The sequence below is a fragment of the Penicillium psychrosexuale genome (assembly GCF_028828465.1).
Source record: "Penicillium psychrosexuale strain IBT 29551 chromosome Unknown utg000004l, whole genome shotgun sequence".
NCBI classification, from domain to species: Eukaryota; Fungi; Ascomycota; class Eurotiomycetes; order Eurotiales; family Aspergillaceae; genus Penicillium; species Penicillium psychrosexuale.
Genome location: NW_026643189.1, coordinates 6,858,705 through 6,885,721, shown reverse-complemented (window position 1 = coordinate 6,885,721; position 27,017 = coordinate 6,858,705). Strand labels below are relative to the sequence as shown.

The 27,017-nt window shown below is 49.5% G+C and overlaps 13 protein-coding genes across 13 annotated transcripts; 8 read left to right on the top strand and 5 right to left on the bottom strand.

Annotated features, from left to right (window-relative positions):
- Positions 1 to 606: 606 nt before the first annotated feature.
- On the top strand, positions 607 to 2,041 carry N7518_008449 (cystathionine beta-lyase STR3; the record flags this gene model as incomplete). The annotated part of the gene is made up of 3 exons (XM_057189376.1): positions 607 to 822; positions 890 to 1,933; positions 1,988 to 2,041. The coding sequence occupies 3 exons, from the start codon at positions 607 to 609 to the stop codon at positions 2,039 to 2,041; spliced, it is 1,314 nt and encodes a 437-aa protein (XP_057041079.1).
- A 393-nt stretch (positions 2,042 to 2,434) lies between these two features.
- On the top strand, positions 2,435 to 3,468 carry N7518_008448 (uncharacterized protein; the record flags this gene model as incomplete). The annotated part of the gene is made up of 2 exons (XM_057189375.1): positions 2,435 to 2,604; positions 2,664 to 3,468. 2 exons carry the CDS (start codon positions 2,435 to 2,437, stop codon positions 3,466 to 3,468), a joined length of 975 nt encoding a protein of 324 aa, XP_057041078.1.
- A 572-nt stretch (positions 3,469 to 4,040) lies between these two features.
- Positions 4,041 to 6,225, bottom strand: N7518_008447 (ferric reductase family protein; the record flags this gene model as incomplete). Its single annotated transcript, XM_057189374.1, has 7 exons — positions 4,041 to 4,047; positions 4,103 to 5,110; positions 5,163 to 5,261; positions 5,313 to 5,564; positions 5,614 to 5,728; positions 5,785 to 6,035; positions 6,095 to 6,225. The coding sequence occupies 7 exons, from the start codon at positions 6,223 to 6,225 to the stop codon at positions 4,041 to 4,043; spliced, it is 1,863 nt and encodes a 620-aa protein (XP_057041077.1).
- A 735-nt stretch (positions 6,226 to 6,960) lies between these two features.
- N7518_008446 (putative cysteine synthase B) lies at positions 6,961 to 8,681 on the bottom strand (the record flags this gene model as incomplete). Its single annotated transcript, XM_057189373.1, has 3 exons — positions 6,961 to 7,500; positions 7,583 to 8,412; positions 8,468 to 8,681. 3 exons carry the CDS (start codon positions 8,679 to 8,681, stop codon positions 6,961 to 6,963), a joined length of 1,584 nt encoding a protein of 527 aa, XP_057041076.1.
- An 833-nt stretch (positions 8,682 to 9,514) lies between these two features.
- N7518_008445 (MDR family MFS transporter) lies at positions 9,515 to 11,511 on the top strand (the record flags this gene model as incomplete). Its single annotated transcript, XM_057189372.1, has 7 exons — positions 9,515 to 9,631; positions 9,685 to 9,818; positions 9,883 to 10,676; positions 10,728 to 10,917; positions 10,967 to 11,032; positions 11,086 to 11,139; positions 11,190 to 11,511. 7 exons carry the CDS (start codon positions 9,515 to 9,517, stop codon positions 11,509 to 11,511), a joined length of 1,677 nt encoding a protein of 558 aa, XP_057041075.1.
- A 122-nt stretch (positions 11,512 to 11,633) lies between these two features.
- N7518_008444 (kinase-like domain-containing protein) lies at positions 11,634 to 11,888 on the top strand (the record flags this gene model as incomplete). The annotated part of the gene is made up of 2 exons (XM_057189371.1): positions 11,634 to 11,770; positions 11,792 to 11,888. The coding sequence occupies 2 exons, from the start codon at positions 11,634 to 11,636 to the stop codon at positions 11,886 to 11,888; spliced, it is 234 nt and encodes a 77-aa protein (XP_057041074.1).
- A 494-nt stretch (positions 11,889 to 12,382) lies between these two features.
- Positions 12,383 to 14,725, bottom strand: N7518_008443 (E3 ubiquitin-protein ligase; the record flags this gene model as incomplete). The annotated part of the gene is made up of 1 exon (XM_057189370.1): positions 12,383 to 14,725. One exon carries the CDS (start codon positions 14,723 to 14,725, stop codon positions 12,383 to 12,385), a length of 2,343 nt encoding a protein of 780 aa, XP_057041073.1.
- A 715-nt stretch (positions 14,726 to 15,440) lies between these two features.
- Positions 15,441 to 18,319, bottom strand: mfp (putative peroxisomal multifunctional beta-oxidation protein (MFP); the record flags this gene model as incomplete). Its single annotated transcript, XM_057189369.1, has 4 exons — positions 15,441 to 17,563; positions 17,618 to 17,816; positions 17,885 to 18,112; positions 18,164 to 18,319. The coding sequence occupies 4 exons, from the start codon at positions 18,317 to 18,319 to the stop codon at positions 15,441 to 15,443; spliced, it is 2,706 nt and encodes a 901-aa protein (XP_057041072.1).
- Positions 18,320 to 18,940: 621 nt separating this feature from the next.
- On the top strand, positions 18,941 to 20,165 carry N7518_008441 (TDA10 family protein; the record flags this gene model as incomplete). Its single annotated transcript, XM_057189368.1, has 4 exons — positions 18,941 to 19,093; positions 19,181 to 19,773; positions 19,822 to 19,937; positions 20,008 to 20,165. 4 exons carry the CDS (start codon positions 18,941 to 18,943, stop codon positions 20,163 to 20,165), a joined length of 1,020 nt encoding a protein of 339 aa, XP_057041071.1.
- Positions 20,166 to 20,879: 714 nt separating this feature from the next.
- N7518_008440 (60S ribosomal protein uL30) lies at positions 20,880 to 22,461 on the bottom strand (the record flags this gene model as incomplete). The annotated part of the gene is made up of 3 exons (XM_057189367.1): positions 20,880 to 21,506; positions 21,711 to 21,822; positions 22,448 to 22,461. 3 exons carry the CDS (start codon positions 22,459 to 22,461, stop codon positions 20,880 to 20,882), a joined length of 753 nt encoding a protein of 250 aa, XP_057041070.1.
- A 286-nt stretch (positions 22,462 to 22,747) lies between these two features.
- Positions 22,748 to 23,602, top strand: N7518_008439 (ESCRT-II subunit protein SNF8; the record flags this gene model as incomplete). Its single annotated transcript, XM_057189366.1, has 2 exons — positions 22,748 to 23,220; positions 23,290 to 23,602. The coding sequence occupies 2 exons, from the start codon at positions 22,748 to 22,750 to the stop codon at positions 23,600 to 23,602; spliced, it is 786 nt and encodes a 261-aa protein (XP_057041069.1).
- A 603-nt stretch (positions 23,603 to 24,205) lies between these two features.
- N7518_008438 (thermophilic desulfurizing enzyme family protein) lies at positions 24,206 to 25,637 on the top strand (the record flags this gene model as incomplete). Its single annotated transcript, XM_057189365.1, has 3 exons — positions 24,206 to 24,501; positions 24,557 to 25,030; positions 25,124 to 25,637. The coding sequence occupies 3 exons, from the start codon at positions 24,206 to 24,208 to the stop codon at positions 25,635 to 25,637; spliced, it is 1,284 nt and encodes a 427-aa protein (XP_057041068.1).
- A 291-nt stretch (positions 25,638 to 25,928) lies between these two features.
- N7518_008437 (xanthine phosphoribosyltransferase) lies at positions 25,929 to 27,016 on the top strand (the record flags this gene model as incomplete). The annotated part of the gene is made up of 5 exons (XM_057189364.1): positions 25,929 to 25,964; positions 26,168 to 26,274; positions 26,336 to 26,657; positions 26,712 to 26,827; positions 26,896 to 27,016. 5 exons carry the CDS (start codon positions 25,929 to 25,931, stop codon positions 27,014 to 27,016), a joined length of 702 nt encoding a protein of 233 aa, XP_057041067.1.
- Position 27,017: the final 1 nt, after the last annotated feature.

Here is a 27,017-nt window from a genome sequence, read left to right as displayed (position 1 = left end):
GATGACTAACGAGAGTCTGTCCGGAGTAGTTAACTGGTTATAATAGTTATATATCGATATATCGCATTACCCGTATATAGCTTCTAATTGAATTTCGATTGATATATCTCTTCCCTGGCAGTATAGAAACTATCAAAATAAGTTTTAACCAAAAAGCAAACCTTGAGATGCCCCTAGCTAAGCTATACTTGATATCAAAGTCTCCATTTTCACAGCTATTGAGCGTTGCTTCTCTCAATATATGTACAACTCTTCTATACTCACCATGGACATAACCAACTTCGTGAACTAGTTAATCAACGTAAAAATGTTTGACTCATAAAAACTCCACATACCTGTATGCCTAATCGGGACTAGCGGATGACGAGATCGCAATGGCCGTGGCTCGACGAATCAGCGCCGACGTGGACGAGTCAGCTTGGTCCGGGGGGAAAGAAGATGTGAACTGCTTGGGGTTTCTTCGGTTTCTTTTTGATTTTTGTTCCTATTCCCCCTTTCTCTTCTGGCATATTCGCATCTTTTGAGTCTTGTTTGCTTTCAATTCACCTCAACTACCCTCAATATACACACACACTCTCTCTCCCGTCTTTCTGCCCCGCTACAACGATGTCGGCGTCAGGATCCGGAATTCCCAATGCCGCCTCGGGGTCATCCAGCGGTGTAAAGAAGGGTTTCCCTCAGGTTGACCTGTCAGGCAATGACCTTCCACCTTCCCCTGCCCCGTCCAGCCCTCATACCGGTCGCCGGTACAATATCGCCACCGAACTGGTCTTCACCGAGGGCAGTGACCAATACAATGCCAGCAGCGTTCCTATCTATCAGGTACATCCACACCCGGTGATAGAATATTACTTCCAATTGGACATAAATGCTGATTATAATCACATAGAGTGCTACCTTCAAGCAAACCTCCAACGCCGGCGGTGGAGAGTATGACTATACACGGTCCGGCAACCCCACTCGCACACATCTTGAGCGTCACTTGGCCAAGATCATGTCGGCACGGCGCGCCCTGGTGGTGACCTCCGGTATGGCAGCCTTGGACGTGATCACAAGACTTCTCCGCCCCGGTGACGAGGTGGTCACTGGTGACGACCTCTACGGCGGCACCAACCGTCTGCTTAAGTTCCTCTCGACCAACGGCGGAATCATCGTGCACCACGTCGATACCACACAGGTTGAGAAGGTCCAGGAGGTTCTGAGCTCGAAGACAACCATGGTGCTGCTCGAGACACCCACAAACCCGCTGATCAAGATCGTCGATATCGGAAAAATTGCTACCGCCGCGCACGAAGCCAATCCAGCCTGCATTGTCTCTGTGGACAACACTATGATGTCTCCCCTTCTTTTAAACCCACTAGACTTCGGTGCCGATGTAGTCTACGAGAGTGGTACCAAATACCTCTCCGGCCACCACGACCTGATGGCCGGTGTCATTGCCGTGAACGACCTGCAGCTCGGAGAACGCCTATACTTCCCGATCAACGCATCAGGATGTGGCTTGTCACCGTTCGACTCTTGGCTGCTGCTGCGTGGCGTGAAGACGTTGAAGGTCCGCATGGAACAACAACAGAGCAATGCCCAGCGCATTGCCGAGTTCCTTGAGTCCCTTGGCTTCAAGGTGCGCTACCCCGGTCTGCGGTCCCACCCGCAATATGAACTCCACAAGTCCATGGCGCGGGGCGCCGGTGCTGTGCTCTCGTTCGAGACCGGTGACACGGCCATTAGCGAGCGCATTGTGGAGAGCGCCAAGATCTGGGCTATCAGTGTCAGCTTTGGCTGTGTCAACAGTCTGATCAGTATGCCGTGTCGTATGAGCCATGCCAGCATTGATGCGAAGACACGGGCGGAGCGCGCTTTCCCTGAAGACTTGATCCGGTTGTGTGTTGGTATTGAGGATGTGGATGACTTGATTGATGACTTGCAACGAGCGGTATGTATTATGTGTCCCCTGCATAAATCGAATTTCTGCTAACCTTTATCTCAGTTGGTTCAAGCTGGAGCGGTCCATGTCACTATGGATGGTATTGTAGCTCGCTAGATATGTAGTTAAGATCTTGGTATATGGCGTTGGGAGATTTTAAAATAAGAGTCAGAGTATAATGAAGCAAACCTATAGTTCATTGTATCTATCTTGGCAATGTACACAAAAACAATGATATACACACACTTGCCTGCATAAAACGGAACAGCGTTTAGCCGACAAGCTAGGCCGGCATCGGAGGGTCGGCGCCGGACCGCGGCCGGTTCATTGTCGTCCGAAACTGGGGGAGATCAACGATAGATATAAATCTTCCCCCAGATCTTATTCGTAATTCATTTTGTCTCATTTGACCTTATCATATGTACAGTTTTACTCAATGCATAACTTGTCTCTCGTCTATACTACATGAGCACGAATCGGGATGCTGTTGTACAAGATACAATATTTACAATGGCCACAGTAACGGAACAGGGTCAGGAATGTCAAGGACAAGCACCAAGCAAACGCTCCACAGCTTCAACATGGAATACCAAGGACCTGGGCAAGCGAATCGGTGTCGATGTCGCTAGTGCAGCAACAGCGGGTGCGCTGACCTGCCCATTGATCACCATCATTGATCGGTAAGTGACTTACGATAGTTCTTAGGTGCTATTACCGAAAAGAAGACTAATCCCTCTAGTGCAATTATGGAAAAAGCTTCGAAAGGCTTCCCGATCCGCCAAACGATCAACAATGGGCTCCGATCGATGGTCGCTCGACCTTGCGGCTTCTTCTTCAGCACTCCATTCATCCTCATCTACACCCTGTACACCTCAACCTACCTCACAGCAAACGCAATCGACACCCTCCGATCAACAACACACCATCAGCCCTATAACGTTATTGACACAGGCCTCCCCAAGTTCTTCGCAACAACGATAGTCAACATGACAATCTGCGTCTACAAAGACGCGCGCTTCGCCAAAATGTTCGGCGCCTCTCCTCCCTCCGAATCGCCAACTGGAAACGTCACCGTAAATACAAATCCAGTCGCGCAGAAGTACAGCTCCGCTCTGCGCGCACCACGCGCTCCCTCTGCACCCATAGCACCGACCCTCCAGATACCAAAAGTCTCCTACGGCCTGTTCTGTCTCCGCGACAGCATCACAATCTGGGCTTCTTTCAATATCCCCGCCCTCATCGCCCCTTCAGTCCCAGACTTCCTCGCTTCAAGCCCAACAATGAAATCCAGCATCGCGCAATTTGCCTGCCCCGCTGCTATGCAGTTCGCTAGTACACCCATGCATCTCCTCGGCTTGGATCTGTATAACCGACAGCCGGCCGGTGGCCTGCACTGGACAGACCGTTTGGCGCGAATTCGTCGCGATTATGTGCCTAGTTGTTTTGCGCGCATGGGCAAGATTGTTCCTGCATACGGTGTTGGTGGTGTGGTCAATGTGCGGATGAGGGATTCGTTGATGAGAAGAATCGAGAGAGGAGAGTGATCTGGCATTGATTGGATCTCAAGGATCCAAAGAGGAAGAAAATATGTTCATCCTTGTGACAAGCGTGGAAGGTAGGATTTTGATGGGCTAATGACCTGACGATCTCTTCATTTTGATTTTGTTTAATGTTTAGATTTGCATTTCTTGGTTGATCTTTGGTCTCACGTTTTTTCTCGTCTCTCCACTCAGCCTTATGGGATCAATGTTCGGCGTCTTTGTTCTTTTGGGCTTTGGCCCCGGTGTTTCATATCCCCAGACTTTGTTTTATATCTGGCCGGTGATTGTTCTTATATCTTTCTGTACTATTTAGTTCATACTTACATTTCCGTGTATTAACCTAGGATTTATATAGACTCGGGCTCTAGACTGGTTTAGAGGGTCTTGGCCGTTAATAAATTGGATTTCTTTGGATATTGCTCCTTTTCTGAGATAATTATGCGATTCTTTTTGGTTGCAGCAAATCATAGGTCTTAGATGGAAACATATGTAATTGGAAGCAATAAATAAACTGGTAGAAGAGAAGAGAAAGAGTAAGATCAATCCAGCAGATGCTACTCTGTATCAAATAGCACTCACCACCTGTAGAAACCAGTTAGCCAATCGTCAAAATATAGCAAGGAAACCAAAGACTTACACGAAAGGCTCGGAATGCAAATACAATTCCTCAATTTCACCTCCAAACACCCTGGCCTGCGCCAAAGCCGCCGCATTCCGAGTATCATGTAGCATAGAAGCAGGACCACAAACCAAAATCCCAACCCGCTGCTTCTTCTGAAGATGTGTCCCTTGAACATGTGCCATGGCAACAGTGCGCGCAACCAAACCAGGAATATCAGGCCGAGCATTGCGGTGAACATTCAAACTGAAACTCCCCGCAGTGGTAATCTCAGCCGGCGGCACCTTACCAAACGTGCTCTTAACATCGTCAGATTCCGAAGCAGAAGAAATTCCCAATCCCTGCGGGTCAGTTATGTGCACAGATACCGCAGTCTCGAATCCGTTGTCCGACTCCGCGGATAACATGTCCGACTCAGACAGCCGTGATTTGATCTCATCGATGTACCAATCTGCCATAGCGTGGTCGCGCGTCGAGTAGACGACTTGGAGGTTCCGGCGGGACAGTGCTCGTTTCTCGCTTGCCGGTGCGTTTATCCCCGTCAGCCGGAGTGCTTCGTCTACCATGGCTAGTGAAAACACGCCTCCCGAGCCGCCGGCTATCACTAAAATCGTGTCGAATTGCGCCATGTGAGGTTCGCTGACGCCGCCATATGGTCCCTCCATTAATATCTTCTTCGTGCATCCTGGATTCTTAGATGCCATTGCTCCAAGGCGTCCAGTGACACCGCTGCGGATTTTGATGTAGAATACTAGTTCTGAGGCTTTTCCTATTTCGTCTGGATTGCGACATGCGGAGGAGATGGTGAAGGGGTGGGCGGTGAGTAGGTGTAAATCTGATGTGAGGAAGCGCACGAATACGTGCTGGCCTGGTGTCCATTTGATGATTGATGGGACTGCAACGCGGACAAGACCGCTAGGGACGAGTTCGAGGGTTGCGTTGTGGATCCCGTGCATTAGATAGGTACGGATGTGACTGGCTATGATGCTTAAGAAATAGATCACGCCTGAGGCTATGAAGTAGTCCCTGATATATGTTAATGCGAGGTCATCATGGGGCTTATTGCAGTCGAACCTACCAAGAAGAGAGCCGGAAATCGCAGTGAAGGAAGAAAAACACGACAAATACCACCGCCACGAAGATGTGCGTGGCTTTGAAGAATTCGTAGAATCGATTGCTGTGAAAGAGTTAGTCTTCCAGTAGTCAAGCTAGGTAGGTGTGATCCTACCGAATAAATGGAAAAGACATGAGGGTTAGATATGTCTGTGAGATGAGAGCAGCAACCCCTGTCCAGTAAACGACACTTGTCTTCCACTGATACATCATATCCCCCTTCCAGATATGATATATGATAAAAGGGAAGGTGTGAATCAAGGCCAACACAAACATCGCATAGCTAGTCCAGTGGTGAAACACTTGAAGTTTCTCATGCGGAATACCGGTCACGCCAGAGATCATGTTAGCTTTCGTGCTCAGCGCCCTGAAAGAAGGTCAGCAACCGACTTGTATGCTCCGAATCCAACACCCACAGTACAAATGGAAGCAGCGCAAGAGCCATCCAGCCCGATCGAGTCGCAATCGGAGGACTGCTTCCATAAGAAGCATCTGTTGGCCAGTAATAAGGTTGCGGGCCGAGTGTCATCGCTATAAAAAAGTCAACCACCATCCCCGTCACATCCTCGCAAGTCCAAGACACCCACCGAAGAAGAAGACAGCGCCTACAGCGCCTAGAATCACCACCCCTAATGCTGGAGACCAATATCGCAGCGCAGGCAATCGATATCCACGATAAGAAAGGTATCGTGAGGCAGAGGTGAACATGCGCCATGGTCTGGTCCGTTTCACTCTATCTGGAGCGAATCGTACAAGCAAGTTCGAGATCGCGAACACTCCAATCACCGCACACATGAAGTAGACGGTGTTCAATGCGTAAACATGGTCGGCTTGGTACCTAGAACAGATTTCCGATAAGCACACATACATGGAGGTGACTCGGAAGAAGGTGCATACCAGTATCGCCAGTGATAGTTGCGATAGAGACATTGAGACTCGGTCAGCTTGCATTTGTCGGCGCGAGACGAATGAAGCATCACCGGCTGATCGAGCCAGGGTGTGCCCTCGGCCATCTTCATGTCCATCATTTTGTGTGACCGAAAATAAGTGATACCAATACCTACAACGTATGGTCAAGGAAATACAGATATCATGGAATACATAAGGTATGATCGGCAGATCTGGAGCAAGTTTGTTTTTGGGTGGTGGCGGAACCGAAAACGGGATATCTCCTTTATTCTCCTTGTACCTGTCGAGGGGTTTTGAATGAACATTCTAGTCATTTCAGTTATTCCCGGAGATCACCCGAGGGGATCTGCTCACAATTGAGCACATTTCATAGAGATATGGGGCCTGGAATCATTCAGAGACTCGTGGTTGGTTGGAATATCACAGGCTAATTGGACTAGAGCACATTTGCGCTTGATATAAATTGGATCTGACATCTGACACCGTGTGGGGGTCAGCACCCCTCGTCAAATATCATACATCATGCATATCCTTGCATGTCTTCCGAATATTCCGGGATTCTCTCAAATGCGAGCTATTCAACGAATGCGGAGAGACAAGGTGGACACTGGTCTCTTACGCATGGGAAGATGTAGAAAGGAGTCAAAACAATATTCTCATTGAAAGAGTCATAGGGTAGTATGCGCCAAACAATGAACCAAATCGATGAAGTAATCGAAAACAAGACCAAGAAAACAAGAAAAGAAGGGGGAAAAACGAGGTACAAGATGTCTGCATCGGGACTAGCGCTTCACATGGCATATCCAACCCTACATTCCGCATTTTCCCAGTCGATTGCGCTACGGTCCTGAGTCTCAGGTTCTCTGTTCAAGGGGAACCGCTGCCACAGAAACAGTAGCCTTAATAGGCCCCTTCGCAATGGAGATCGGGCTCTCATTCCCGATTCCATACATCCTCAGCGCACGGTGGCCTCCACGCACGCTGTCTGCTTCGAGGCCTTTCGCCCGAAGAACGCTAGTAGCCACGCGTGCCGAATCCCCATCGTAGCATACCACGAGTATTTGATGCCGTCTCAGATCTGAGACGAAGACGTCATCATTGAAGATCTTCTCCAGCTCCGCCCATTGTGCCTCCAGAACACCTGGATCCGAGAACGGTGACGGGCTGTGAGGTCGAACACTAGACAATGGCAGATGTATCGATCCGGGGAGGTGCCACGCGTGGAAATCATCTTTTTGGCGCAGGTCCAGAACGTGATTCTGCGGCTTGAGGACAATCTCGCTCAATAGGCTTTGCGCAAGCGATCGCGGTGATCCATAAAATTGCGGTAAGACATCTAACGCATCCCGCTCCCAGCTCTCGTCATATCGGTGCAGGTCAACTTTTGTCAGGCGCTGGTAAATAGTAAATAGGTCAGCTCTTGTTCTATTTCCAAGACTCGTTAAGACGCCAACACGTCATATAGGGGGTATTTACCTCGTTTCGGATTGGGTGAAATTGCTCCTTGCCTAGCTTTTGGAAGTACTCGTCGATGTACTGATATGGTAGGTCGCAGCAGAGGAAGACGCAGTGGGTTGTACCATCTGGCCCTGCGAGTTCAGATAGAGTTCCCGCAGCCTTGCGCTTTGCCAACGTCTGAAAGAGACCTTGAAGGTTGAACCCGGATGATGGACCACAGACCAATCCTTCTCGGCATAGGTTTAGAGAGAGAGTATAGGACTCGGCCGATCCAACTTCTTCGATGGTATCCACGGCTGCTCTCCAGGGAAACTCAACAGGGCGCATTAGAGCATATGATCTGGGACCAGGTACCCGGTCACCAGGGGCTGTACAAACACCAAGTCGGTAGACAGATGGCTTTACGTCTTTGAAATAAGTCCCCAGACCGGTCATGGTACCAGATGTTCCCATACCAGCGCAGAGAACGTTTATTTCAGGCAGCTGCTTGAAGATCTGTGGACCGGTCCATCGGATATGGGACTGCCAGTTGTTGTTGTTTTCGTATTGATTGGGGTTGACAATCGTTTCTGACTCCAGGGCCATTCTTCGGGCATTTTGAATGCCACCTCGTTCGTCCAATGGCTCTGGTTGAGATGGTCCACCGAACAAGGTAATGTCGAGACCGAAGAATTGCATCAGTTTCAGCTTTGCATCGCTGGTTTTGTTGCTCAGGAAGGCCCGGGTGTCATTTACTCCGTGCATGACTCGGGCGACCATTGACATCGAAATCACAGTTGATCCGGAGCTGTATTCGATGATCCGGTTCGTCTCGCCAGGCACAACACTAGATTCCAGCATGTTCAATGCTGGTCTCGTGTTAGTTTACAATTGATGCTCGGTGTTCTCTCGGGAATTTCTCACCTGGCATTGCCTTGACGTTGTTAGTCGGATGCATGGTCATCATTTTGGCATATATCCGTACCCCATCTTGGTGATAAGGATTCAAATGAGGTGGCAGCTCTACAAGGGGCAAAGGAGGCTGACAGTCCGGATCGAAGTACTTCTTCAACGAGTCAATGCCGAAGTATACATTGTGCTCGTTCATATTGGTTATTTTCTCGGAAGAATTGATCATCTTGTTGAAACACACTTGGTGCGAGATATAGATGCTGATACTAGTCGAGTAGCATACAATCTTCTCGAGTGACGAAAGCAGATATAAGGGAAGAAAATCCCGGGTCACTCTGGGCAATTATACAGGATAAATTCTACAGCGTCCATCCTTTGCCCCTCCCCTCCATCCTGTTGCGTCTTCCTTGGCGTCCAAGAGGTAGTGAGTAAGATCTACTCGTACTCCACTACTGAGTCGACTAATATGAGGGTCAAATGCCATAAATGGACGCTGAAGTCTTGGAGATTTGCTACTATGATGAACAAGGAAATCGCATGAGCGATCTCGGGGATATTGACACGGCCCAAGTGTAGATCCGACTCTCTGTACGGATGAAGGTAAGCCTCTTTGTCACAGGAATTGGATATAGAATGGTTGAAAACGGAATAATTCGTACTGTGGCTGCGTCATGCTCTGGTATTCTTGACGTCGTACCTTGCAGTTCTTGAATCTGATTTCTCACATGTCATAAAGTCTGACAAGGTCCTCTAGAATTGATTCAATGATCACACAGGTCCTCACCTTTAGTTTCTATCAGCTGAAAATATTCCGGTATTCCGAGGTACATGGTATAAAGGGGCGGGTATCTTGAGGGTGTTTGAGAAGTTTTGCCAACTTTAATGCGCAGATCTTCTGTCAAGGTGCTCAAACTAAACGCTGATCAATGAATCGGTGAATGACGAATGTGAATAGATGGAATTGATTAGTCCGCTTGGGCTCTTCTCTTTTTTGCTTTCTCTCTTTTTACCGCATATCTGGGCTGTTTACTTTCTATCCCTTCATGATATCAATACGCCATGACAGGGGTACTCGAAAATTCAAACTCAACAGAGGCTGTTGCGGTTGAGAAGAATGGGACTAATGTCACCTTCAACGAACAAACTAATTACGTGCCTAAGCGCACAATCATCACGGTTAGTAGATACAGTAACAAGCAATATATGGCCCAATTAATGACATCCCCTAGATCTTCCTGGCATGTTCTAGCGTTGACCTTCTGGCATTGATGGACCAGACGACGCTGGCGGCCAGTTTATCTATCATAGGAAATGAATTGGGAGCCAGCGACCAGACCTCCTGGATTTCGGGCGGTTACTTCGTGTGAGTATTCTTTTTTCTCTTGCATTCACGATACTAATCAGTCAAACTAAAACTCGTGACACAGAACATCAACATGTTTCCAACTATTATATGGAAAGCTATCCGACATCTGGTCTCGCAAGCTTGTGCTCTTCGTCGGCCTGGCCATTTTTTTCTTCGGGTCATTGGCAGCTTCCCTTGCGCAGACAGCCACGCAATTGATTGTCTTCCGTGCTTTCACTGGAGTTGGTGGCGGTGGTCTCATGACAGTCGCACAAATGATCGTCAGCGACGTTGTTCCTCTTCGTGAACGAGGAAAATATCAAGGTATTCTAGGTGCCGTTGTTGCTATTGCCAATGGCATTGGCCCTATCATTGGAGGTGCACTAGCCTCCATTTCACAAGACTCGTGGCGATGGATCTTCCGCTTGAATCTACCTCTCACTGCATTAACTACGCTGGCTGTTTTTTTCTTTATGCCCCTTCGGAAAGTTACTGGCAACTGGAAAGTTAAGCTGAAGGCAATTGATTTCTTTGGTGCCCTTCTTGCTCTCGGGGGAACTTCGGTCTTGCTGCTTGGTTTGACTTGGGGTGGTGGTGAGTATGAATGGAACTCAGCGCATGTTATTGCGACTCTGGTCGTTGGGTTCGCCATCTCTCTTGCCTTTATTGCGTGGCAGTGGAAGGGTACCTCGACACCGTTGGTTCCTATGCATATCTTCCAGGGTAGGATTGTGAATGGCGCATGTTTGACCATGTTCATCAACGGGTGGAACTTTTTGGTGCAAATCTACTATATTCCCACCTTCTATCAGCTGGTATTTGGATATTCGACGGTAAAAGCGGCTGCAATGCTGCTCCCTATTACCCTCATGCAAAGTATGAGTCCTCTTCTTCTTGGTTGCGTTGCTATGCTGACTTCATTCACAGCTATCAGCAGTACAGGTTCTGGTCTTGTTGTACACTGGGTCGGTCGCTACCGTGAATGCATCCTTTTTGGATGGATTATCTGGGCTGTTGGTCTTGGGCTTTTCTCGACACTCGATCAGCATTCGGGGTTGGGAAAGCAGATTGGGTATGGCATCCTGACTGGTGTCGGGGTTGGAAATACTCTGCAGCCGTATGTAACTTCCTATCCTAGTCCAATGAATTAAACTAATTCATTATAGCTCTCTCATTGCCGTTCAAGCTGGTGTCGAAAGACGGGATATGGCTGTGATAACCTCATTCAGGAAGTGAGTGGCACCCATGGTGATGTCAGTCATTTTATAGAGCTAACCGTGAGCAGTTTCATACGAAACCTCGGCGGTACTCTCGGTCTCGCCGTCGCTGGAACTATCATGTAAGGATTCTTTCAATTCTGTTTTTTGGTTCTCTTGTTGACCAATATAGAAATAATATTGTCTCGTCGTCCATCTCGGTCCTCAATCTCGACGAATCTCAGTCCCGCTCTCTTCTCTCAAGTCCACAGAGCTATCTATCAAAGTTATCTGCAGAGGATTCTGAGCATGTCCGTAAAGTGCTGACACCGGCATATCAAAAGGGCTTCCGTATCATTTTCATTGTTGGTGCATCCCTTGCGACATTTGCTTTCTTTTTGGCTGCTTTGTTGATGCCACAGGTTGGTTTGAACCGAGCCGATGATCAAGCTTTGAAGGAAGAAGGAAAAAAGCGAATCAATGGAGAGCTGGACGAAGAAAAAAGAGAGAGCTAGGTCTAATCGCCTGAGAGCTCACGAAAAGCCGGAGCACTCTATGGGGACTTTGGCTGATAAAAGCATATAGACCATTGTTTCAGTTCCTTTCACTTCAATAGAAATAATATAGTGTGCCGTGCATGATCTCAGTGCTAATAATAGCACAAGCCCATTTACTATCGGCAGCCCCGGTAGAATTTTCCTCCGCACCACCCTGGTGGCTTCTGATCGAAAAGCCTGAATACTGGCCTAAAGGCCTGGACGACTGGTGTCGGGAGTATGACCGACGATTTTAGAGCTTCCTCACGGCGATGATACATTGCGAGGACGAGGCGATCAAGCATGGCTGGCTGAAAGAGGACCAGCGGCTCTCTGATCCGATGCAAAATACCTGAAATACCTGAATACCTGAAATACCTGGGGGATGAAGCATTTTGTGTATACCGCAATGAATAACTTCACATTTGATGCGATAGTTATACTGGCAAAAGATTGATTACAAATCCCTCGGAATTGGAAGCAAAGACTTGACATATTGAAACCCGAAGAGAGAGAAGACAGCTTACCTTTATTCAATTAGGAGTAGAAGACACTGGTCTCAAAATCAAGATCTGTATTAAAAAGAAAGTAAGGGTCCTCGCTACATCTTGGTAGTAAGAAGTCACGCAATTATCAAACAGAAGTAGGGAGTGTCATCAATCATCATACCGTCCGAAACCCTCCAAACAAATAAGATTGACCGCACGTCACCCCAGATACTCTGCATAGAGTACCGGGGGATGAAAAGCCAAAAAAAAAACCAAGCGCCATTATTGTAAGATGCAGCCCGAAATAAAAAGCAAAGAGAAAAAAAATATTCTCAAAGGTGTAGCCGAACGTAGACCCGGGATCATACATCGTCAACTTCGATGACCCGTTCCACAATCCAGTCCGCAAAAGCCTGACCCTCGAGTTTCCACCGTCCATCAGCCCACACATCACTGAGCCAGTAAGCCCACGGCTTAGTCGAAGAGGTAAGCTGCAAGTCCCAAATTGAAGCCGTCGCGCGGCCATTCGTGGAGTGGCCATCGGCCCCTGCCGAGAGATCATGGTTCACGTTGCGGAACCCAGCTGTCGAAGTTGGGTTGCTGGTACCGGAATCACCTTGTCTGATCCGCCATTCACGCTCGGCTTTCTCGCCTGCGCGGCGGGCGACCGCTTCCTCGTCTTCTGCTTGATATAGATTGCATTTGGTACATTCGGTGCAGCGGGACCCTGGGTTGATGCGGAAGTGCTCGCAGAAGTGTTTGTAGCCTTCTGGTTCTTCGAATTCGTCATCCTCGGACATGTTGCCTACTACCTGTTCGTCAAAGGTATCATCGGGTATATCGCCCGGGCCATCGAAGGCATCGAACCCGCGGAAGGCACGGGCAGGCGCGGGTGTTCGTACAGGTGGACCTAGTGCCTTGCGGCATAAGTAGCACATGGAGTAGCCACAGACGCAGGTGAGTTTATTGCAGCCTGAAGATTTGACGAATGAGAGGCAGCAGCGGGGACAGGTGCGTTTCACGGCGGCGGTGCGGGCAGCCTCGACGGTAGCGCGCAAGTCCAGGAGTAACGGCTCATGACACACATGTGGGTCTCGCCACGATTTCTGGCATGTCATACAGCTGGTGCGTGAGCAGGAGGGGTTGGCACATGTGAATCGTTTAGGTCGGATCTTGAGACAGAGGTTGCGAATGGCATTTCCGAAGACCGCTGTTACGGTGGCCGGGTCCAAAAGAAGCAGAATGAGAACAGGGATTACGAGTAATGGGATAAGATCCAGGAGAAGAAGGGTCATCAAAATCGTAGGAATAATGCCACCGTCACGACGGAACCGCCAGCGGACACCATGGGACGAAGGGTGGTAGACTGGGTCGATTTCGGCATAGGAGCAGAATGGACATCTAACGAGCTTCAGCTGAGACTTCATAAGCGCCTCAGAGGAGAGCCGATCCTCGAATTTGCGATATGTCTCGAAGCCAGCCGTGTCGAGAAGAATTGCCTGCTTGACGATCTCCGGATGAAGACATCCCTCGCACGACCCGATGGACAACGGCGCAAGACACTTCAAAGTAGAGCGCTCTAAATCGACAGACTTGCCCCAGCCCTGCCCAAATAGTGCTTCGTATACGGTTCTTTGGATGCAGTGGTAGCAAATGATATGAGTGTTGGTTGAACATGTCGCAATCTGCTCAAATGTCACGTCCGCGAAACAACACTCGCATTCATAAAGGGCATTAAGTTCTTGCGCTTCCTTCGCATTCAACTCTGAGGCAAATCGGAAATCCTTATCATGCTGCTCTTCGCGCTTCTGTCGCAGCAGCGGGGCTAACAACATCTCGTGAAGCTCTGCATCCAGCTCGCTGCACCCGGTCTCCTTCAGAACAGGAACAAGCTCCCCGTCTGCTCCACGATGCCAGGCCAGAAGCGGATGTTCTTCACGGTCCTTCTTTCGCCTGAAAGACGGGAACATGCTGTTGAATGTCGCGCGCCATGTCCGACGCGACAGATCCCGAAGCGTCGGTCGAGCCCGAGCATAGCTGAAGTTCACTTCAGCGAGGACAGCCTCCACTGTACTCTTATTCAGGCCATTATATTCTCTTGTCATGGCCATCCGCACAGCGGCCTTGTATTCATCGAACCGAAACCGCTCCTCGGGGGGGACCAGGCCGCCATTGCCAACGTCTTGTCGAGGGAAGTTTTCGTCTCCAGGGACTGTGCGAGCGATTCCCTCTGCCTCGGCTTCCGTGGTTCCTTCCGGGAGATTCCACCGCCCCGAAACCCATTTCTTCTTATGCCTGAGTAGCTCCTCCACACACACTTGTAACCGGCTCTGTCCGTCAAAGCGTAGCAGCAGCTCGCGGAATACCTCTATCTGTACGTCAGGGAATATTCGAACCAGAGTCTCGAGTGCCGTATTGAGTTCCTCCTGTTCCCGCTTGTGTTCCTCTGTTTCGTGGGCCGAGAATTGGACGGGGCCGCGGGATCGGGAGGTACTGCCAAAAGGGTTATTTCGTAGCGCTTCGAGGGTGATGGAGTAGCTGTGAGGAGAGGAGCCAGTCTGTCCTAGAGATGGCTTCCGGGCATTGCGACTGGACGAGGAGCTGGTTTCAGAACCGGAGGCTGACTTTCGGTTGGATTGCGTGCCATCGGCGGGGCGGGATGTGGAGGATCTGGAGAAGCCGGGAACTGGCAGCGAGAGCACCATGATTGTGTAGGCTTTACATGGTTTGGGAATATGAAAGTGTCAAGGGGATATCAGAAGATGTCAGAAGATGTCAGGGGAAGAGAAAGGGAAAGGGGATATATGTAATAATGTGTTGGAAGCAGCCTAAATTGAACAGTGAAGAATGGAGGATTCGTTACATAAGACGATCTTCCGCCTTTCACCTTTCTTATATTCTTTTACATCGATATCACTCTATGATTTCTTGGATATTAAATGTTCTTTCTATTTGCTAGATAGACAGTTCCTTCTCTTGCACCATATCACGACAGTATATGATTCGATCCCTTTAAGCCATGCTGAAACATCATCTACACCGTACGATTCACTTAAACAATCGCATGCTCCTTGGGAATACGTCACGCAATGTCAAACAATAAAACTAAAATAGCAAAGAATCTATTTTTATACAACTTCTGGCATAGAATGCCGGAGTTGATTCCCCTTACTAAACGCTACATTGATCGGATGCACATTTGTGGCCGTTGCGTGGGCAACACAAGTATAATTCACTTGACGACCGGACATACATATGTAGGAATAGATAATAGATCAGATAGCGGCTGATAAATGCATCATGGGGAAACTAAAAACAAAAAGCAGAGGTAGTATATACAAAAAAGAAGCAACAGACCGACCCAGCTGTGCCGGCTCGCTTTGCCAATGTCAACATCGCTTCAACCAAAGATCTCATATTTTACAGCTTGGCCTTAGCGCCCTCCAGGAGCTCCGCACCGGCGCCGGTGATGGCAGGCTTACCAGTCTCAACAACGGTGGCCTGGAATAAGACGGTGTTACCCTCCTTCCACATCTCAGTCTTCAGGGTCTGGCCAGGCAGGACGACACCCGCGAAGCGAACCTTGAGGTTCTTGTAGGGACCGAACTTGGAGAAGACAGCCTTGGCCGAAACACCGAGCGAGCACAGACCGTGCAGGATAGGGGTCTTGAAGCCGCCAACCTTGCTGAACTCGGGGTCGATGTGGAGCGGATTGCGGTCACCGTTCAGGCGGTAAAGCGCTGCCTGGTCCTCAGAGGTCTTCTGCTCAACCACAGCATCGGGCTGGCGCTGCGGCGCCTTGTACGCAGCAGTGGCAGCCTTGGCACGCACGGCAGTCGGCTTGGGAGAGCCTCCGAAGCCGCCGCTGCCGCGGATGAAGACGCTGGACTCGTTATAGAACAGATCCTCACCGGTCTTGGCATCCTTCGTTGTGTACCCGGCCACGACGATGGCCGCGTTGCCTTTGTCGATGACGTCAATGAGCTTGGGATAGGTCAGGGTATTGGCGGTGGTGGGGATGGGGAACTTGCGAACCTCCATGTACTGCTCGCCGTGGAGCAGCATCATGGGGGAGAAATCCTTCACCAAGTCGTCAATGTTCCAGGGAGTAGTGGTGTTGAACCAGGGGACAACACCATACGAGGGAAGGGCCTGGAAGTGGTCGTCGTTCTCGTAGACCAGAGGCAAGTCTGTGCGCTTGGCGCCCAAGCTGAGGTTGTACAAAATCACATCGCGGTCCTCGTAGTTGAAGGGAGTTCCCTCGCTCGAAAGGGCCTTGGCCTTCTCAATGTTCTTGAGGATATCGTTCTCGCTGGAGGCATCGCCGTGCACGCGATTAGACATGTTAGCCATGATCTTCTCCGCGCCGGCCTGGCCATCCTCGGGGTGATCAGCGCGACCGTCATCAAAGTTGGTGATCTGCTTCCAGTTGCGAACTACCTCTTCGGGGGTCAACTTGACGTCCACGGGGAAGCCGTGGCCACCAGAGCGCTGCCAGCGGGTACGGCCAAACCAACCGCTACCACACTCATAGAGACCCTTGGTGGAGGGCTCAGGAGCCATGTCAGAGCACAGCAAAACCACAAGGGGAGCAACATAGTCGGGCTTGAAAGCCTGGACCATCTCCTCGGGCATAATGGTACGGGTCATATTGGTACCCGCATTAGGAGCAATGGTGTTCACCTTAATGTTGTACTTCGCACCCTCCAAAGCTAGAGTGCGGGAAAGACCAAGGATACCAAGCTTAGCAGCAGCGTAGTTGGCCTGGCCGAAGTTGCCATAGATACCGCTGGTACTGGCAGTGTTGACAACACGGCCGTACTTCTGCTTGAGGAAGTAGGGCCAGGCAGCCTTGGTCACCTTGTAGGTACCACGGAGGTGGACATTAATAACGGCATTCCACAGGTTATCATCCATGTTGGTGAAAGCCTTGTCGCGCAGGATGCCGGCGTTGTTCACCACGATATCAATGCGGCCGAAGGCATCAATGGCGCTCTTGACGACGGCATCACCGTCCTCGCAGTTGGCCTTGTTTCCAACAGCCTTGCCACCGAGCTTCTTGATTTCCTCGACAACGGGCTCTGGGTCAACAAGATCGTTGACCACCACAGAGGCACCGAGCTTAGCGAACTGCAAACAGTATGCACGGCCGAGACCGGCACCACCTCCAGTGACCAGGGCAACACGACCCTTGAAGTCAGGCTCCTCTCCAGGCTGAGCGCTAGGCGTCTTCAGGCCATCTTCCAAGAAGGCCATGAAGTCTGCAGGGCCAGTGGGATACTCGGGCTGAGAGAAATCGTTGACATCGTTCCACTTCCGGGCGATAGCACCAGGGGTCAGGGAGTCATCGGTCTTCAGGAGAGCACCCTTAGCTCGCTCCCAGCGGAGCTTGGCAACGTGACCACCACCGACCTCATAGATACCACCGGTCTCAGTGGTGTTAGATGAGTGCACGAGAGCAGCGACCAAAGGAACCACCCAGTCGGGTTTAAGATTCTCTAGAACATCCGGTGGCATGACAGTTGCAGTCATGCGGCTGGCAGCTAATTTAGGGTTAGCTTTTCCAATTCATGCGTTGGGGTTTTTAGCTTGCTTACCAATGGGAGCAATAACGTTCGCAATAATGTTGTACTTGGCACCCTCCTTGGCCAAAGTCTCGGTGAAACCGACCTGGCCGAGCTTGGCAGCTGAGTAGTTGGCCTGGCCGAAGCTGCCGAATAGACCAGCAGCCGAGGCAGTGTTGATAATACGGCCGAACTTTTGTTTGCGGAAGTGAGGCCACGCGGCTCTTGCGCACTGTCCAGAGAATTTAGCTATCAGTTCCTGCTTCAAGCGCTTGTTTTTATGTCTCCGAAAGTGCTCACCTTGTATGCACCGTAGGTGTGGACTCTGTTGATTAAATCCCAGTCGGCATCCTTCATGTTCTTAAAGCTAATATCCCGCAGGATACCAGCGTTATTGAGCAGGATATCAATGCGGCCGAAGGCCTTAATAGCGGTCTCGATGATAGCATCACCGTTCTCGACGCTATCGTAGTTGGCGACGGCCTTACCGCCAGCGGCGCGGATCTCCTCGACGACGACATCTGCGGCCTGGAGTAGCTGTCAGTATCTGTTTGTCTAGTTCAGAGGTATAAGGCATACTTTTCCCGACTTGCCCTCACCCTTGTGAGAGACACCGAGGTCGTTCACGACGACATTTGCACCCCTTGAGGCGAAGAAAAGAGCATATGCTTTCCCCAGACCACCACCGGCACCGGTGACGACCACCGTTTGGTTATCGAATCGCAACTCGGACATTCTGTATATATGATGTGTCCGAAAATCAAGTGGATAATAGAAAGAAATAAAAGAAGAAAGCTGGAGAAGAGGGGAGTTTAAAGCAACTCGGCAAACGGAGGACCTCGGCACGTTTGGTTTTGTAACCATGAAATATGGGGGTATCGTTACAATGGCAGATCGTCCCGTATCACATGCCGGCGTACTTCGTATACAAGTGATTTAAGTATTCTGATGATTTAATGAAAAGAAACGGGGATATAGACTAGATTGCTATATTTATGCATAAGAGACATATGCATATATCCATCATTGTAAGTGCAAGTGTTGTAAATGTCTTCCGGGGCCGAGTCTTTGCTGACTCAGGCATGTGACGGGCAACGTCATTATCATGTGCACTTGTACATCTTTTCGTATAAGGACTATTTTACTATTTCATTGTCTTGTTGCTCGATCCAATGCACTTCCTTATAAAATTCCGAGGTTCTTAAAATGTTGAGCCAAAAGTAGCGGCTGAACATACCCCGTGGGGTGGATGACCCCAGATTCACTCGGCCGATTGGGGGGAAACTTTCCGCGTACCGTAGCCGATAGATACAAAAGACGTGCGATATAACATAGACAACTTAAAACTAAGCCAAAATGCCTGAAATCGTGGACGACAAGTCACAGTACTGCATCCCTTTCATACTCGATCGCCTGCGCGTTCATACAGAGCGGCACCGCAGCAACCCCAGTACCCCGCCGTTTTTCATTGGTCTCAATGGCGTGCAGGGTGCGGGCAAGACAGTTCTGGTGAGTCGATCTAGAGCTGGTCAATTTCCCATGCCTCGAGATCTCGTTCAATTTCCTCGGAACGGAATCTAACACCAGTCTCCGTAGGTATCCGCTCTCCATGACACCCTCCGCTCGGAACCATACTCGCTCGCGGTTGTGACGCTATCGCTTGATGATATCTACCTTGACCATGCCGATCAGGTAGCTCTGGCACAAGCGCATCCTTCAAACCCACTCCTGCAGCATCGTGGTCAACCTTCGACTCACGACCTCGTATTGGGTGAGGAGGTGTTTGCTTCGCTCGCCGCTGAACGTCCGACAGCCATTCCACAGTATGACAAGTCTGCATTCGAGGGCCAAGGTGATCGTGTCCCAAAGGCACAATGGGAGGTCGTCAATCAAGAGGGTCAGGATAAAGTCAAGGTCGTGATTTTCGAAGGGTGGTGTGTCGGGTTCCGTGCGTGGGATGACCAAACCCTGCGTGCGAAATGGGAGGCCGCTGTGCGTCAAAAAGATAACGGCGAATATGATGGACGACTAGGCTATGTCAAGTTTGAGGATGTTAAAGCTGTAAACGACGCTTTGAAGCGATATGATGTCTTGACCGAGTGGGTTTCTTCTGCCATTTGCAATTGCGCAACTATAAATTTTGCTGACATGGGTTTCCTTTGCAGCAAGCTTGATGCTTTAATCCATATGTATGTGCTTTGTTGCTGTAATACTTTCGTTTAACTAACCAGTCTCAGCGATGCCGAAAACCCTCGTTTCGTCTACGAATGGCGCCAGGAACAAGAACGCACACTCCGTGCTGCCAAGGGCACCGGGATGACCGAAGAACAGGTCAACAACTTTGTGGACGGCTGTATGTGTATACTTGGGAGAGCAATAACACTACTGATGGCTGAATATACTGACTGAAATTATCGATATAGATTACCCATCCTACGAGCTCTTTACTGAAACCCTCCGCGAAGGCGCTTTCAAGCCTGGGCCACATAACCCATCCGCATCGAGCTCTGACTGGCAGGGACGACAGCTCTGCCTTGTGGTCAATCGTAACAGGAGAGTTCAAAGGGTCATTAAAATCTAATGTTGACGTAGAAACGTTGGAAGGAATGCAATAGCACATGGGTATCAGCTAGATATATATCACCCCAAGATTCGATTTGTCCACTCCGATTCTAGACCCTGTAGTAGTTGGGATTACTTCTTGATTATATGATGATAACTGTCTCCCTCGGAATTCAAAGAGTTGGTAAATCTAATGTTATATGATATTAACACATTCATGTCATGAATTGACCAGTTACTCAGGGTCTAGACAAAACATGAGACCACTAAAGCCAACTGGTTGACTACAATAATGAGCTTATCGAGATGACGGGCATCATAAGATCGTGCGGCTTCAGCACAGCTTCAAAAATAGCCTATAGGGTAGCTCAACGACATGGAATTCCGACCTCGGGATAGTATTCGGCCTAACAAAATCCTGATTACTACCAAAGGGCTCCGATACAGTGTTGTAAATTAAAGACTGCCCAGCCCTGGGACAATCAGTCGTGGAATACAGTTACAGTTACGAGAAAAAGTACGACAGGAACCAAGTCCACGACCATGCAATTGGGTTGTTTGAAGCATTAAATTGATCGGAAACCCCAGACCATCGTATCGCTAAAGAATTGACTAGTGGATATAAACAGCCCGTGCAAAAAAACAACCCAAGACAGTAAAGTCGTAAAATTTGTAACTTTTTAAGAAGTGCGCTCAGAGAACGCTCCAACCCGAGTTCCTCATGAGAAGAAATCTAGTTCATCTGGCGGATGAGACCGTTGATGTTCTCCTCACGGTTACCGGTGTCACCACCCTCGATGTAGTGCTTGAACTTGCGAGTGCGGAAACCACCGTTGGGGTTGGACAGCTTGAAGGGCCAGAGGAAGTTGTTGGCCTGCTTGAAGTTGGGGCCAACGGTGTAGATCTCGTGGATCAAATCCTCCATGCAGACAATGCCGAACTTGCCGAGGTGCTCCTCAATGATCTGGTTGTCGGTGAGGGGAGTGCGCTGCTTGTCGACCTTTCCGTAACCACGCTTGTACAGAAGCTCGCGGACGGACTTCAGGTTGGGGTAACCGTAGGCAATGTAGGGGTTGACAATAGTCAACATCTCCTGAGTAGCCTTGGTGAGACGAATGAAAGTACCAGAGTTGATCTGGAGCAGACGCAAAAGCTGGAGGATCTTGCGGGGCTTGGGAGCAATCTTGTTGATACCCTTGATACGGACAACGAAGACGAGCTTGGGCTCACCCTCAACAAAGAAGCTGCCCTCCTGGCGAGCAACGCGGTTGAGGCGGATCTTCTCGCGCTCAGCAGTGCGGTACTCCTGAACGTAGGACTCGGCACGCTTGAAGATGACACCACGCTTCTCCTTGTTGGCCTATATGAATCTCAGTCAGCATGAGAGTCTCCAAAGTCTTGTGAAGAAAATGGCAAATAGTTGTGTAACTAATGTCAGACCCGAAAGATGGTTGACAGACGACAGCATTGACCGTGGTAGCGGTCTAGTCATCGTGAATGGTGTTATGCATCATGTAGTTGGAAGGGAGGTGTGGCAATGTGGGGAAAAATGGGGAAAACTGACCTTCTTGGTTTTCTCGGCCTCGGCACGGCGCTCAGCGCGGGCAGCCTCTTGGGACTTGCGCTTCTTCAGAAGGGTCTCGGGAACGAGGACCTGGTTCTGGGTGGGAACGGAGCTGTGCAGTGTTAGAACAGTCTGTCCAAAATAGATCGAGACTGGGACAATTCGCCGAGTGAAAGAATTGCAGCATATAGCGCCACATTCTCAACTGAAGGCATAGAATAACTCGACGAAATGTCTTTAATCAGTGAGGGCCAAGGCATCGGAGTTTAATGATCGATTACAGTTCAGTACTAGCCATGCATATTCCAGCATAGTGTTCGTAAGCCGGATCACCCGCAAGATGCCATTGATGCCTTCATCCGACAAAACCCCGAACAATGTTCAGGAAATATATGTTGACACTTTGTCGCTTCAGGATCAAGACGCTGTTACCACATCATGAGCGCCCGAGAACGATAGTTCACAACAATATTTTTGGAGGAGAAGGCGCCAAGCGCTTTCAACCTCAAGACTCCATCACCCTTTTTTCTGTATCCGAATGCTTCATGATATACAAGAAGTGTATCCGAGATAATTGGAATCGAGATAGAGGGCAGGAAGGATCGAGCTGGTGCCTAGCCGTCATCGTTGTGGACAAACAGCTGGCATCCCCAGCGAGAAGGACGACTATACCAGCAACCTTACAAACTCAAGCAGAGATCGCATCAGTCTTAGGAAGAAGTCAATGGGAATCATACGTAGTAGCGGCCATTTTGAAGGTCCGGACGAGGTCGAGAGTCGGCTGGTTGTCGAAGGATGTCAAAGGAAGAAGAAAAGGCTCGAAGAAAAGGAATGTAAGAAGAGACTTCGCTTGTGTGGGTGTGGACCGCCCTAGCCGTATATGGTTAGCCTATAAACCAACTAGCGCTAGCCCGTTATGGGTTCAGCCCTTATCGTGATCTGGATAAGGGTTTGTCTCTTATCAGTGACTTCATGGATGACCGCCTGGGGTAACTACATGTAACCTATCAAGTGATTCCCCTTACACTCTATATACTATGTCTCGTCGCGGAGTTGGCCTCGGGGCCTTTGCAAACCGAACTCAGGCAACGCAATCTTATGCCACTCATGGCGCCAATCTCCGCTCTACGCATACTGCCTCCCTACAGACCCAGTTGTCGGTTTTCCAGTCGTTGCTCCACACATTTGCGCTAGAACATAGCTCTACGATAAAGTCCAACCCGACGTTCCGAGCAGAGTTTGCGCGCATGTGCAACACCATCGGGGTTGATCCCCTTGCCGCAAGCAACGTCAAGGGCAAGAATGGCCGCCGCGGACTGGGAGAGGGGGGTAGCTTCTGGACCCAGATTATGGGCGGAGATATGAATGACTTCTACTTTGAGGTTGCAGTTAGAGTTGTCGAGTTGTGCAGAGAGACGAGGAGCGAAAATGGTGGGCTGATTGGTGTTGAAGAGTGTCGGAAGCGAGTAGGAAAGCGCAAGGCGATCGGAAGTGGGCTCGAGGTTTCAGAGTATGAAGTTGTTCTTTCAGGAAATATGGATACCCACACAAGGGACTGACTGAAATACGTGATCGACAGTGACGACATCCTGCGAGCAGTTCGGTCTCTTGAGCCTCTTGGCTCCGGGTTCTCCATCATCAAGGTCGGCAGCAAGCAGTACATTCGGTCCGTCCCTAAAGAACTCAACACCGATCAGGCAACAGTCTTGGAAGTAATTCAGGTGCTGGGATTTGTGAGCGTTTCAATGCTGCGGTTGAACCTCAAATGGGAAAAAGCTCGAGCGCAAACCGTAATCGATGACTTGCTTGCTGATGGGCTAGTGTGGTTGGATGCACAGAGCCCTGAGAAAGAGTACTGGTCACCCCAGAATCTTCTGGAGGATAGTGGATGAAGCAGGAGCTTCATATGATTCACATCAAATCGCACGATCATAATGCCTGCGGTCATCTCGAGGTTTTGCTTGTCCAAGCATCATGGATACATTGAACAGTCGATGCTTTTCGGGTGGGGCAACATTCGCCCTCCCCTTCCGGGCCTGTTGGTCCAACCACAACGAGCTACAGTTTGTTCGATACCATTCTGCAGGGTATTTATCTACAGGCATTGGTACCACAAATATAGGCCATTAAATTTACGTAGAGAGATTCTGAACTTGATGAACGAGCAAGCAGTGTTGGCAAGGATCTAAGTACAAGCGATCGCCCGGGTGTACGCAACAGGGAACGCCTTAATTGAATTATGGCGCTACTTTGACGATAATAACGACATATTGTATTTGTCTGACGAATCTGACGAATCCGAAGTTTTATGGATCTCATTTTTGGGTGTTGGAGTGACACGGCATTGCGTGATATGGAGTGACAAGCATGTAAGATCTCCCCCCGCAAGGGAAAGTTATTTATAAACTCTCTCATATCCCACCCATGAAAAGAAATAGTCCATTGATTTAAGTAGAACTTGAACTGATCAACCATACTGCATATACCCTACCGCCATGTCCCAATCTAGTATTCCAGCGACAGATCCGGCTGTCTACGCCGAATATGAAACCACATGGTCCAATCTGCCGGACACCGAAGAAGCATGGATCGTTAGAGCCCGGGAGGTCTCCGAGGTGCTAGCCAAGGATGCGGCCCAAAGAGACCAGGAGAACAAATCACCCCGCGCCGAAGTGGCCCTGCTCAAGCATTCGGGCTTGACAAAGCTTCTAGGACCGAAGAAGTATGGTGGTGGCGAGCAACCCTGGAGCGTTGGATATAAGGCAATCAGAGAGGTTGCAAAGGCAGATGGGTAACATCCCAACATCCCTCATGAATACGAAGGATAGTCCCTAACAAGAAGACAGATCTATTGGTATGCTGCTTGGCTATCACCTTCTCTGGTCTACCATTGCAAACGTGGTGGGCACTCCTGAACAAGCCGACCGAACCCATCAGTTGATCATTTCAAACAACTACTTTGTCGGTGGCGCCGTGAACGCCCGCGACGCTGATCTGAATATCACCCCAGACGGAGACGATATCGTATTCACCGGGAACAAGTACTTCAACACTGGAGGCGTTGTGTCCGATCTCACAGTCCTTGAAGGTATATTGGATGGTACCCAGGATCATATCTTTGCTTTGGTCAAGACCCAACAGCCTGGTATCCAGTTTGCTCACAACTGGCACAACATTGGGTTGCGCCTGACTGAGTCTGGAGGCGTAAAGATTGAGAATGTCCGTGCTTCTTGGTCAGATGCACTGGGCTGGGATGCAGCTACTAAGAGGCCTCGCGATGACACCCTGAAGATCGCATTCCCTACTCTACTCCTGCCAACGTGAGTGCTGTCTCAGCCTGTCTATGCCATTCCATATGTCATGCTTCCCCAGCAGTTACATGGCTGAATGCTGACTTTCGCTCTTCCCCACAGCATCCAACTGGTCTTCAGCAATTTCTACTTGGGCATTGCCCTTGGTGCTTTGGATTTCGCCTCCAAATATACTAAAACCGCAACACGGGCTTGGCCTTTCGGCGGCGACAACAAGGAATCCGCAACGGATGAGTTCTACATCCTCGAGCGCTATGGTAACTTCTTTGCGCATCTGCGTGCCACGGAAGCCCTTGCCGATCGAGCAGGCGATCAACTCTCAGGGCTTTATACTCGATACCAGGCGCATAAATCTGATCTCACCGCCCAGGAACGTGGAGAGGTTGCGGAGTGGGTGGCTAGCGTCAAGGTGGTTGCCACAGATGTCGGACTCAGGGTTACTTCTGGTGTATTTGAAGTGACTGGAGCCCGAGCCACCGCCTCCAAGGTTGGATTGGATCGATTCTGGCGGGATATTCGCGTGCACACTCTTCATGATCCGGTGGCTTACAAGAATCGAGAATTGGGACGATATGCACTACTACATGAAGTGCCCGAGCCTAGTTGGTATACTTAGATATTATAGAGTCGAATGAAATGCATGTCAATATGAATGTGAATATGAATATATCCCGGGTCAAGCTGTACAACATAAAAGTGTCTACAGATAAAAGCCCCGCACACCCGTGGACGGGCCGATAGCCTTTCGGTCCGACTTTTTTTTTTTCCTTTTTTTCCCCTCCATTTTTTCCTTCTCTGTGAGAAAACATTCGACAGCTACCTCACTTCTTGATACTTGATCTTTATTGGGATATCATTTATCTTCTTCATATCTCTATCTAATTTCGAAACCATCACAATCGCCAACATGTCGGAAAACAAGCAATATGCCACATACAACGATGTAAGAATCCCGGTCTATTGACTAGACACTATGTCGTTGTGTTAGTTTTAAAAAAGAAGAGGTTGAAGACATCACAAACACACATGAATATCATCAAGGTCCCCCTCAACCCCGCAAAATGCAGATTGTCTCTTATCGCAGTCCACAATTGTCATCACTCGGAACTTTAAAAGGACTGAGACTAATGCAAATATCCTTCACAGGTCCACAATCTCTGCAAGAACTCGGCGAAAGAGCCCCTCGCGAATTGGGACATCAACCTTATAATCGCCATCGGTGGTGGTGGTTACATCCCTGCCCGCATCCTCCGGTACGTTCAGTTCACACGTGCTCCTTCATCTCGACTATATTGATCCTTACTCGCCAAACAGGTCCTTCCTCAAGAAGCCTGGTCAATCTAACATCCCCATTCAAGCCATCGGTCTGTCCCTCTACGAAAAATTGGGCACAGACAGCGTTGAGGAGGTCCCCGGTACCAAGGTCACCCGTTTGCAATGGCTCGACATGAACTCCTCGATGGCCAACTTGATCGGCAAGAACGTTCTTATCGTCGACGAGGTCGATGATACTCGCACAACCCTACAATACGCCGTGAACGAGCTCGAGGAGGATGTTAAGAAAGCTCAGAAGCAGCTCCCTGCCAATGATCCGAGGAAGGACAAGGAGACTAAATTCTTTGTCTTCGTTCTGCACGTATGTTGTTTAGTTTATCTGAAGGTTGATAGGTTTGGCTGACAGCTGGAATAGAACAAGAAAAAGCCCAAGAAGGGTGAGCTGCCCACAGATATGACGGACAATGACCAGCGTTACCACGCCGCGGTCACCACTGGGGATGTCTGGATCTGCTACCCTTGGGAGGCTGAGTATGTTATACCTCCAACTTTATATCTTCTGGATTGTGGATTGTGGCTGATTTTTTTTTTTCCTGTAGGAACATTGAAGAGCACGATAGTCAGGCCAAATTGTCCCCTATCGTCAATATTCCCCAGAAGCATGTCGAAGAAGCCTCTACTGAGGCGGTTCAAGGAGAACCCTCTCCTAAGGTTGTTTAAG